Genomic DNA, 12,312 nt, shown 5'->3' on the forward strand with positions numbered 1-12,312 from the left:
TTGGGTAAGGGAATAACCACGGCAGCTGCTTTTACCACACGCATAGCAAACACTACGTTGCTTGCTAGTTATGCCGCTGCACAGTGAAACCTGATGCAGGAAGGTCTCCTGGAAGTGCCTGAACCCACAAGAACCAAATTACTCGCTATCGTGCCTGAGGGCAGGCAGGTCAACCAAAATGTAAGAAAAAACACTCTGGATACTGCAGAGACGGCGGGAAGGTCCCTAGCTCAGGGCACCCTGCTCAAACGGCACGCTTTGCTCCGAAACTCAGGGTTCAAGCCGGAGACCCAAGCAGCCCTTATTAATAAACATATTGAGGAATCAAATCTCTTTGGTAAAGCAGTCGACAATGCTCTAGAGACTGCCAAAAAAAGAGTTTGAGAATCTTAAGTCTCTTCAGCAAATCACTCAAAAGCACTACCCCCAGAGGGGAAGCGGTTCCCGCTGGTCCTTTCGAGGCCAATCTCGTTCCTCACAGAACATGTACAATATGGGAAACCACTGCAACTCAGGACAGGCATCCAGCACTCCCGCTAACTATCCACCTAGGGGTCAGCGGCGCGGGAAAGGCAGAGGCCCCAACTCCAGGGGAGCCACAGCCTCTTGTCAGAAATGACCTACGGATCCAGGTCCCATCCCATGTCACCCCGGTCGGGGGGCGCTTAACATCTTTCCTTTCGGCATGGGAGGGAATTACATCTGACCAGTGGGTTCTAAAAAACAGTTGCCCATGGGCACTGTGTGGAATCCGCCCGACACCCTCCCCACCCCCACAATTCAGACCGTCCAAAGCACAACGCCTGACGCCAGACCATCTGCGAATCCTAATACAAGTAGAGGCACTTCTGGGAAAGGACGCCATAGAAGCCGTCCCTATTTTTCAGGTAAACAAAGGTATTTATTCAGTGTACTTCCTTGTACCCAAAAAGGACCTCACCATGCCCCCTGTGTTAGACTTGTGCCCAGGGAACCAATTTACAAAACCTCAAAAGTGTCGTATGGTAACACTACAGGAAGTAATCCCACTGTTGAAACAGGGGGATTAATGGCAACATTGGACATGACAGATGCATACTTTCATATTTCAGTGTTGCCAGCGCAAAGAAAATATCTAAGGTTCATGATAGAGGACAGCCACTATCAATTCAAAGCACTCCCCTTCGGCATTGCCTCAGCACCAAGGGTGTTTACGAAGGTCCTGGCATTAGCAGCAGCACACCTGCGTACACTATCCGTCCCTGTTTACCCTTACCTCGACGACTGGCTCATAACAGGGGACTCTTAGGAAACATGCCTAGGGAATACTCGGAAGACAATAGACCTCCTGTTCAGTCTGGGATTCTCCATCAACTAGAAGAAATCCAGCTTAGACCCCAGTCAAGTCAAGGAATTTCTAGGGGCTCTGATTCGGACAAAGGACGGCCTCGTTTTCCCCCTCCAACGAGAGGGTTCAGAATATGTAGCCAGTCGGGAAGTGACGTTATGCAAGGCCATGCGCTTGCTAGGTATGATGGCGTCATCCATTTACTTAGTTCCCCACACGCGGCTGCGCAGGAGTCCCATGCAAGAGTGGCTCAACAGCCAGTGGTGTCAGACCAGCGGACAATGGGAAGATCTGGTAGTTGTCTAGCCAGCCCTTGTTCTCGCTCTGCAGTGATGGTCGAGGGAAAACCTCTTGAAGGGGAAGACCTTCACCACCCCCGCAGTGGAAGCCACTCACGACAGACTCCTCTCTCACGGGGTGGGGGGGGCCCCTCACTTACTTCAGCAGACAGCGCATGGAGTGTGGTCCCCACAAGTAGCATCCAACCATATAAATCTGTTAGAGCCATTAGCGGTATTCAAAGCACTGAAGGCCTTTCAGACACAGCTACAAGGGAAAACAGTTCTGGTCCTGACACAGCACCACCGCCATGTATTACCTAAACAAACGGGGGTGGGGGGCACACACTCTTCAGGGCTATCCAAGCTGTCCCAAAACATTTGGATGTGGGCTCTCAAGCACAAGATGTTCCTGTTGTCCCAACACATTCCAGGGGAACTCCATCTTCTAGCGGACGTGCTTAGCAGAGATTTCCCACTGCCCTTAGAATACGAATGGCGTCTACACAAAGACATCGTCTTCATCGTCTTTGCAGAATGGCGATTCCCAGAGATCGACCTGTTCAACTCAGGAGAACGCCCAATGCCAAGACTACGCCTCCAGGTAGCCCCAGAACCGCTCCAAGGGGAACGGACTCTGGATAGCATGGTCAGGGAAATTTGTCTACGCCCCCCCCCTGTCCCCCTACCAACCCCGACTCACCTACTCAACAAGATAGTGCACAAGATGCACCAGGAACCAGTCACCATGATATTGGTGGCCCCCATGTGAGCCCGCCAACCCTGGTTCACTCATCTAATCGAAATGTCGCTCGCCCCCCCTCCCCGCCCCCCCCCCCCCCCACCCACCCCTGTCAGACTACCCTACCCTCCCCATACGACATGTTGTCTCAGGATGGGGGGGAGACACTACACCCATGCCCGCAAACTATGAACTTAGCTACCTGGCTCCTGATGTCATAGAGTTCAGACACCTTCAACTCCCTCAGAGATGCATGGACATACTCGGGGAAGCTAGAAAAGCGATCACTTGTTATTGCTATTCCGTTAAGTGGAAACGCTTTGTCATCTGGTTTAATACCAAGGGCGTCAATCCCATTAACTGCTCGCCTACACACATTGTGTTGTACCTAACTCATTTGTTAGACTCAGGTCTGGTTTTTAATTCCCTAAAGGTTCATCTAGCTGCTTTCTCAGCCTACACTACGTCACAACAAAAAGTGTCATGGTGGAAGATACCTGTTATTAGGGCTTTTATGGAAGGGGTTAAGAGAATTCATCCCCCATTTCTCACCCAGCTCCCGGATGGAATCTAAATGTGGTTTTAACCAGACTCCGGGTAGCTCCCTTTGAGCCAATGCATAAAGCAAGTCTAAAAGACCTTACTTATAAAACGGTCTTCCTAGTGGCTATCGCTTCTATTAGAAGGGTTGGCGAACTACAGGCCCTTGCAGTCCTGAACCCTTTTGTTACAGGCCACAGGGATAAGGTGGTTCTGCGCACTCACCCCAGATTTGCGCCTAAATACATTTCAAAGTTCCATGTGAACCAATCAATTGAACTACCCACTTTCTTCCAGAATCCCACTATCATGGCAGAAAGAATCCTGCACGCACTAGATGTGCGCAGGGCAGTCATGTTTTACCTGAAAAAAGCTAAACCACTGAGGAAAACGAGCCAGTTTTGTGTTTCAGTGGCTGCTGGTAGAGAAGGGGATCCTGTCTCTAAATCCGCTATCTCAAGGTAGATTGTCAAATGCATCACACTTTGCTATACTCTGCTAAGAGAGAACTGCCCTTCAAGCCTAGAGCGCACTCTACTCGGGGCACTGGGGCTTCCATAGCATTCATTGCAAATGTTCCCCTTAAGTCCATTTGCAAATCTGCAACCTGGAGTTCTGTACTCACCTTTACAAAACACTATTACCTAGAAACACATTCTAGATCTGATTCTCAGGTGGGACAAGCCGTATTAAGACATCTTTTCACTACTGTTCCTTCTCACAACCCACCTCCAACCCCGGGTACTGCTCACTAGTCTATGCACAGCATGTGATTCTAAGCAGATTAACAAGCATCAAGACATGCATTACTCGCTGTAATAGCATTTCACATGCACCCTCCCCGCTCGGGGTGGAAGGAACATAGACATCTTATTACTTTCTCTCTTCATGTACTCACTCACAATAGCCTTGGACTACCTCATGGTAGAAAAAATACAATCGGAGGGACCTTGGCGCGTGCAGGATTTTGGGCACACTACACGTCACGATAGGGATAGTGTTACAGACAAGCCTATGCTGATGTCCCCTTTCGGTCACCGAAAGACGAGATGCAATACCCTGCAGTTACTACTGGATGTCGGACCATGTGCGCAGCATGTGAATCTAAGCAGATACAATCATCAGAAATGCTATTACAGTGAGTAATGCATGTCCTATTTGTGTGTAATATAGATTGCTGCCTCCTAGTGAATGTTTTATAACTGACTGTGAAATAAATAGTGTTTTACCAAGAAACCTTGAGTGTAAATAGTTTATTTGAATGCTTGTGATTGTAAACCTCTGTGTAACATCATTACAGCTCACATTCCCCTCTTGTGATAAGCCTGGCTGCTCAGCAATGTTCTCAGACGTCATTCATCTGTCTCAAGACCATTCAATTCCCCTAGAGAAGGATCCAAAACTGCTCTCAACGTGCAACAAGCAAGTTCTGCACCACGATTCAGGGTCATTCAACTTAAAGGCCGGACTCCTGATTTTGTAGAATTTGGCCACGCCCCCATTTCACAAGAATGCAGACACATTCTAACAGCAGCCAGGGTAGAGACTACAAACAGGTAGTACGGGTAGAAGAGGGACTGCTTTTGTAGGTGGTGTCTGACAGAAACTGCACTGAACATAGCCCCTCATGACCTCCTACCGTATTTGCTAAAACTAGCCAAAGATGGGCTGTCGCACTTGTCCATGAAAGTACACTTAACAGCAATTTCAGGATTTAACAGACGAGAGAAGAGTCACCCTCTACAGGGCATGGATAATCAAACATTTTATGAGGGTCTACCCTCTGCAAAAAAAAGTGCCTCCACAATGGAGCCTAAATACAGTACTTGCGGCACTAATAAGTGCCATTCAAGCCCAGCCTACCACTGTAATCCAATATGTACCTTGGAAGACAGCGTTTCTAATAGCAGTCGCATCGTTCAATGTGCATGCCAGAGATACACGCATAAACCATTAAGCCTCCATACCTCCAATTTGAAACTAACAGTCTAGTGTTAAAGGCAAATCCAAGCTTCATTCTTAAGGTGCTCGGATTTTCACTTCCAATCAGAAATAATCTTACGAGTTTTCTCTGCAAAATCTGCTACTCTGGCAGAACAAGCCCTGCACTCGCTCGATCTTCGAAGATCTTTGAAATGTTACATTGACAGAACTAAGGGTTTTTGACAAACCTTAGTGTTCATAACTTTTAGGCCCCAACAGGGAGGTGCCAGCCCATTTCTAAACAAGGCATCGTCTGATGGGTGACTTCAGCAATCGCCAGGGCACAGGGCTCGAAATTAAGGGCAGCTGGGAGCTATTTAGCTCCTGCTTATTACCTTGGGCAACCTTGGGTTGCTTGAACCCAACAGCTTCCAGGACCTATTTTTGTCACCCCAAGAAATTGGTGCCTTACAAACATGCATATGTGCCATTTACTTTGAGTATTTGAGAATGCTAATAAAGAATTATTCAACACATCTAGTACACATTTAAACATCCTACATTATGGACAAAATGGTTAGGTGTGCATCTAATGTGGAAGTCAGATTTGTCATGCGGCACACACGGAGTGCACACACGGAGTAGGTGTTTGCTCTGAATTTGAAAGTGTAGTTATCTGATATAATGGGACTTGTTTTCTCGGATTTGATCCAAAATGTTTTCATACATGTTTTACTTTGATGCTCTTCATGGCTATGGATTACTAGTAATTGTTTGTGTTAAATTTAGAATTCTATTATGAATTCCAGATCTGAAAATATTTCCCAACAGTTTTGAAATCGGCTGTAGTGTTTATGACCCAGCTTGTGTAAAGCAGAATCTGTTTTGTTTCTTCTCTTCTAGCTGAAAGGAGTCTTACAAAATGGTGAGAAGCGTAAAGAACTATCCCCTCATAGAAGCATCACCCCAGAAAAAGTTGTTAGTCCGTTCTCTGCTGAAGTGAAAAGATTTTTGGAAATATTCAACCTTAGTGGCCTTGACCCCACTGATGACGAGGATTCTGTAGATGGAAGGAATGAGGAAGACTGTGCTGAAAATGGGCCTAAGCAACAGTCACCTGTGCCAGAAGTGGGGGCTGCAACCAAGCAACAGAACTCACTTTCCCAAGTTAAGGCACCTCCACAGGAGGAGTGTGAGATGATCCAAGATATATTGAAGAGTATTGGCCTTAACATTGGAGTCACTGAAATCGGCCAACTATCGGTTCGTGCTCTAGAGCGAAGAGCTGAGGGGAAAGGGCCTTCTAACTCTCCTGAGCATCCTATGTCTGAATCGAGCACCTATCCTTCTCAGCCTGCAGTTGGGGTGACCAAGTCTTCAGAAAATGAATTGAATCCACTCATGCCGGATGGCTTGGTAAAAGGCAATGAAATGGAGCAACCTATGCCTCCTACAGTGTTAGGAGGAGAAACAAATGCTCCAGTATTAGGATCTGCAATTCCAGCTCCGTTGTTGGAGCAGCACAATGCTCCAGTTCACAGTGCACCACCCATTGTGAATATCCATCCCCCTGTCCCTCCGTACATTGTTCCAGGCTATGGCACTGCTCCAATGCCACCCACCTATGGCCCGCCTCCTCCAGAAAACCCTACTACTTACACCCACTATGGTCCTCCACCAGGCTGGCCTTTATGTCCACCTCCACAACAGCACAACTTAATCTCTGCTCCACCTCCCCCTCCCCCTCCGCCTCCCATTCCCCCTCCGCCTCATGCCATCAATGCTTTACCTAATTTGGGAGCAGGGGTTTCCATGCAGTTACATCCTGTACAAGAACCACTGTCTGATGAGAAGAACGAAGAATTTCAGAAACAGAAGGTCAGTGTTGAATGCACTTTTTGTGTCTCATTTGTAATAAATCCATACTAGGGGACTGTTTGCAGACTTAATAAATGTTTGCAATTAACAGTTCTCTCCTTTTCCCCCCAGTGTTTACCCTGCTTGAAGATTTTATTTGTCATTTTATTGGTTGCCATCAAGTAATTGGGGCATGCACAGCTGATGCCTTTGATCTGAACACATTGCCACAACAGTGCAGGCAGCAATAAGTGGCTTATCAATGACTCCCTATTTTGGGGAGTTGGAGCAGGGTATATTGTTTTTGAAGCACTGCCCACACCAGCAGCATTCCAGACTTGATTTAATGTCGCTTAACTTACAGATCTAGTGGTTAAAACATCCATTACAATCAACCTCGTCTTGTATTTGGACATTGCACTTATGTGTTTCTCTAATTCAAAGGTGCAGACACCAACCCAGTCTCAGACTTTCAATTGTTTGGTCTTTGTTGAGATTCAACAGGGCGAGGAACCTATATTGACCGAAACTGCTGCAATCCACAACATATTTGAGTTTTATGACAGTGTGTACCATGAAAGCTGTAATGCTTCAAAGGGAAATGGTCTGTAAATATCTAAACTCATTAGAACGCACAACACTTTTTTTTTTTTTAAAATATGTATTTGTTTATTGATGTATACTCCTCAAAAAGACTTTGTACACAAAAATCAACCCATACAATACAAAAGATCGAATAAACATCTTAGCCTCCACGGCCATAAGAACATTAAAATACAAATCCACTTAATATCCATAAAATAAAATCACAAAACGTCACAAAAATAATACATTATTACATTAGAACAATGTCATTATCTTCCAAAAACAATTTCCAAAAGTTGTTGTCAAGGTTGGCAAACTTATGTTTGTATTGCACCAAGTAGCGATTTCACAGCTGCTCTAAGCTCGTACATTCAACTGCAAGGTGCTTTATGGATTCCACAACAGAGTTTCTGCACAGACGTCATAATCTGTTATTACGGGAAATCCCTCTTCTGGCCCCTTCGATTTCCAAAGTATCCACTGCATTAAATTCGATTAACATATCTTGTAACAGTATGGCTATGTGGATAAACACAGATGGAACCAGGGGGTTCTACTTCGCTGTAGGGAATTTCCTAGATGGATGCCGCTATTGGATTTCGCGGCTAGATTAAAAATATCCTATTCCCTCTTAAACGTAGATAAAGCCTTCTTCACTACACATTGTCCCAATACAGAGTGTGTGCTCTTTCGAAAGTGTGTTAGGTATCCAGCTGAAGGGTGGCAAATGTGAACCGCAATAAAGAATTGTGAAATAGAAGTGGTCTGCAACAGGTCAGGCAAAATCCAGTGCACATTCGAAAGTCTTCAATAGTTGATGGAAAAGTATATGAAGTTGGTCCGAGCCCGGCGGAGGTAGATCAGCTAAAAGCTTATGGTTAAAGCAAGTTTGTGTAAAGTTATATTGGAAACTGGAATTAGTCCGAGGCTGGTGGAGGGAGACTAATTGAACATTGTGTTAAAAGGGATCTGAGCCCGACTGAATGGGATCTGAGATCTGATCCCAGCTGAGGGGGATCCGGAGTGAACCGTGAGTCACCCGAGAAAGAATATCCTACGAGAAATTGGATGCATAAATCATTTACGAACATTAGGTTGAGGATCTGAGCCCGGCTGAGGGGGATCCGAGGTGAATAGTGAATCGCCTAAGAAATTGAGTGCTTGTAAAAATCTGAAAAAGTAAAAAAAACATTGAGTAGCATCGGACCCTCTGAATGAAGAGACGTTGAAAGACAAAGAAACTTGGGCACGGAAGCCCTTGTTGATAATGATTGAACTGTATATTCGTGCTAGAGAAGCCAGAGACTGTGATAAACTCGAGTGTACCGCCTTGTCACGTGCAGAAAACATGTTGAAGGGAGGCCAATGACCTGATCATCCTGACATATCATTTTGTGAACACTTCTTTCGAATGGATTGTTTTCTCCCACGTATTCCTCATCTTTGATATTTGTATTATCAGCTTTGCTGCTTTGGAAAAATAAATTCTACACCAGAGGGCTCTGTGCTTGATGTTGTGGCGTCGATGTCCCTCGAGGGTTGCCATAGAGCGTTGGCGTCATTCGCAGTACAAATAGCTTGAGCCGTGCCCGTTGGCTTCAGTTCTGTTTTTTCGAAAGCTTTTGCTACGTGCGTTTCAAACGGTGCTTCAGTTTTTCGTCAATATGTCTTCATCGTCTAATCCTTCGAACCCAAAAACTGTTTTGAAAAAAATGTCAGAATTTGAGGAAGAAAATGTCCATCACTGATCCCCATCACGTCTGCCTGTGGTGCCTGGGTCCCGACCATCGGACCGATGACTGCGGGTCCTGTCAGGCCATGTCAGGAAAAGCTCTCAAGGAACAACAAGGTAAATTGGCAGTGGGGAGGGAAACTTCGAAGGCTTCTTGGAAGAAAAATAAAGAGATTGGGGAGTCTAGGGACCCGTCTCGGCATAAGTCGAAGAATTCTCAAACGAGAAGTTGGTCGAGAAAATCTTTCTCTCTCTGTCTCTCTCTGTCTCCTGACTCTACAGGGGTTATCACTTATCCAACTAAACATGATTCCCCTAAAAAATGGGAGGCTTTCAGAGCCTCAATGATGCAAATCTTCGAGAATGACAGAGGAAGGTCAAAGACTTCCAGACGCTCTAAATCCTGCGAGAAATAGGCGGGGGTACCATCTAGAGAAACATCTCCGATACCTCAGAAAAAGAGCAAGTCGACAAGCCTATCTGTGCATAAATCGAAGTCCACGCCTGACAAAATGGCATCAGGAGCCAAACCTTCGACACCTGTGTCGAAGGTTTCGTTGACACCTTTTGTCTAAGGCACCTTCGACTTTATCGAAGCCAGCGTCTGAATCATCGACGCCTCTCTCAAAGACAGCGTAGATTCCTGTAGCATCAACGCCATTGTCGATGCCTTCATAGCCTCAACCCAAGGGTAAGGTGTATACCCATTTGCCAAGGAAAGACTCTTTCAAGTCTGTGAATTCAATTTATGAGGTGGAGAAATCCTCTGACGAGGATTCTTCCCCATTTGGGTTGAAATATGGAACAAAGAACGCTCCTGAGGAGCTGATTGACCCAGAATCAAAGGTGTCTGATCTATGACTGCCTCCAGTCAGCTAGTGGCATAGACACTTCGCCTCAATTGGAGTTTGACAAACCGAACCCAGCTGATCATGCTGATTCAGCATACAGAAATATTATGAATAGAGTTGTGGAGTTCATGGGCTGGAGTAGTTTTTATCCTACCTACGAACAAGATGACATGACAGATATTCTGATCCAGCGTCCTCCGAAGGATCCAGTACTGCCTTTTCATACAGCCCTTCAAAGGAAGATCATGGCCAACTGGGAAACCCTGGAATCTGGACCTGCGGTAAACAAACATTTTGCCAGACAGTATAGACCTTCATCCTCTGATTCAGACTATTTAACTAATCACTCTATCCCTGAAAGTTTAGTGGTCCAAGCAGCTACATCCACCAGACGGTCAGCTTATCCCTCTATACCCCAGATAGGGATGACAAGAGAATTGATGCTTGGTCACGCAAGATTTTTTTCTTCGAGCAGTATGGCTTTAAAGTCAACCAATGTTACTTGTTCCCTTTCGAGGTTTACCTGCCCCTGTGGGACTGTTAGCATGGTGGGTCAGCACATTCCGGAAGGCAAGGAACGAGACCGCTTCCTGGCTATTTTGAAGGATGGAAAGAAGGCAATGGGGGAATGTCTCCTGTCAGGACTGGACACTGCTGACAGCATCAGCATGTCCATAGCTTCCAGCACCGTGCTATGCAGGTTTGCGTGACTGAGAAAGTTGGGGTTTACACCGGATGTGCAGGCTGGATATGCAGGCCAGGCTTCTCAATATGCCCTTTGACGGCATGAGGTTGTTAGGCATCAAGGCGGATGAGAGTCTAGAAAAGCTTCAGACCTCCTAAGCGGCGGCTAAGTCACTTAGCGCCTCCATACGACAACCTCAGCAACACTCCTACTCAGGCTGATCTTCCTGGAGGGGTTGTCCTTTTCGTTTCTATTCCTCATTTGAAAAAGGACAGGCTAATCAAAGAGAACAGAAAAGATTCTCTTGTGGTGGACGAAGAAAGGATGCTAGATCACCCCAGCAGCGGCAACTGTCCCCTCAGCTGCTGCTGCAGCCGCCTCTAAGCCACTCTGAGGTCTTGATCCACAAGACCCCGGTGGGAGGCAGAATCTCATCTGAACGAATAGTAGGGCATTACTTCAGAAGGACCCAACGCTACAGAACGCCGCTTCTCAGCTGCTGTCCCTGGCCGACGAGTGCCGTTCCTGGTTGTTTTGCTCTCTTGCTTCACAGATTTTTTTGGATCCTCGGCTTTGAACACTGGACTTGCTTATGGATTATCCTTCTGCTTCGTTTTGCTACCTGGTTGGATTTCTCCCCATTTTGATCCCGGACTGCTTCATGGACTGCATTTGTGGATTACTCTGTTACTGCACCTCCGAACTGGGAACTGTGTGATAGCTCGGAACTGTTTTTCCAACTTCACCCGACTGCACACACCAGTACTCCCGTAGGTCACTGGACCCTGGTTCACCTTTCCCTGCTCCACGTAGGGTGGGGAAGCGTCTCCTGCCCCTCAGTTCTGCCTAAGCTACCCGCTTCTGGGTCCTCTCCTGACTCCCATTAGGTAGCTCAAAAAGGGGTTGGTTACTTGTGGTATGAGCACTATCCGTCTTTGTTTTGATACTTACCTGTCCTGTTTCTTTTTTGAGCCATCTGGAGACCCGGTGCAGTTGTTCCAGTCACCTGTGGCCCTAAAGCCCGGCCAGTGAGTCATCTTGCTCTCCCTGGCTGGTACTTGGGGACGGAGGTACATAGTCCACGCCATATCTACATCTTGACATAACCCTCTAGAGGCTTCTATTAATAATGTCATGCCATTCATGTCTTATCTAGTTTCCACTGGTGTCAAAATAGACATGTGCAAACATTACTTATCAGATATTATTGCATACCTGAACAGAGAACATAAGTCTTTTTCTCTTTCCAACAAAGCCATTCGAAGGCACTTCAAGAGCCTTCTACGCTTACGCCCTCCTGTTTGTGAACCGCCACCTCAGTGGGATCTGAACGTGGTCTTGTCAGCTCTAATGCAAAAACCATTTGAGCCTATGGCCTCATGTGAATTAGAATTTCTAATTTGGAAAACGGCATTCTTCGTAGCCATTACTTCGACTAGAAGGATTGGAGAGCTCTAAACTCTCTCCTCAAAAGAACCTTATATAGTGTTCCATGAGGATAAAGTAGTCCTTCATACGGTCCCCTCCTTTCTACCTAAGTATTTTACTCCCCATTTTTAAACTTTGAGAGTAAATGGGATTACAGGAGTACAAATGACTTTTCTCCTTTTGCAAGAGTAAAATGTATGTGATATCCAGCCGACATGTACAAAAACTGTACGGAAATCATTACTATGTGGCAACTTTCTGCATTGGGACAGAATATACCTTTCATTATTTCTCGAAGGTCTGACCATTAGATCTCTCCTGTATATATTTAAATGTTGATAACACAAAACCCTAGCCAATTACA

The 12,312-nt window shown here is 46.0% G+C and overlaps 1 protein-coding gene across 3 annotated transcripts in view; it reads left to right on the plus strand.

Moving 5' to 3' along the window:
- Window positions 1–12,312, plus strand: part of LOC138468309 (zinc finger protein 318-like) — a 295,350-nt gene that overhangs the window by 194,768 nt on the left and 88,270 nt on the right. For all 3 annotated transcript variants that reach the window (XR_011268240.1, XM_069608803.1, XM_069608804.1), the window contains exon 4: window positions 5,714–6,688. Coding sequence is in view for 2 of the 3 variants with exons in the window: in XM_069608803.1 (XP_069464904.1) it covers window positions 5,714–6,688 (975 nt within the window). In the remaining variant the exon portion in view is untranslated. The remainder of the gene's footprint in view (window positions 1–5,713; window positions 6,689–12,312) is intronic.

Source organism: Ambystoma mexicanum, chromosome 4q (assembly GCF_040938575.1).
Source record: "Ambystoma mexicanum isolate Mex_15411 chromosome 4q, UKY_AmexF1_1, whole genome shotgun sequence".
Lineage (NCBI taxonomy): Eukaryota > Metazoa > Chordata > Amphibia > Caudata > Ambystomatidae > Ambystoma > Ambystoma mexicanum.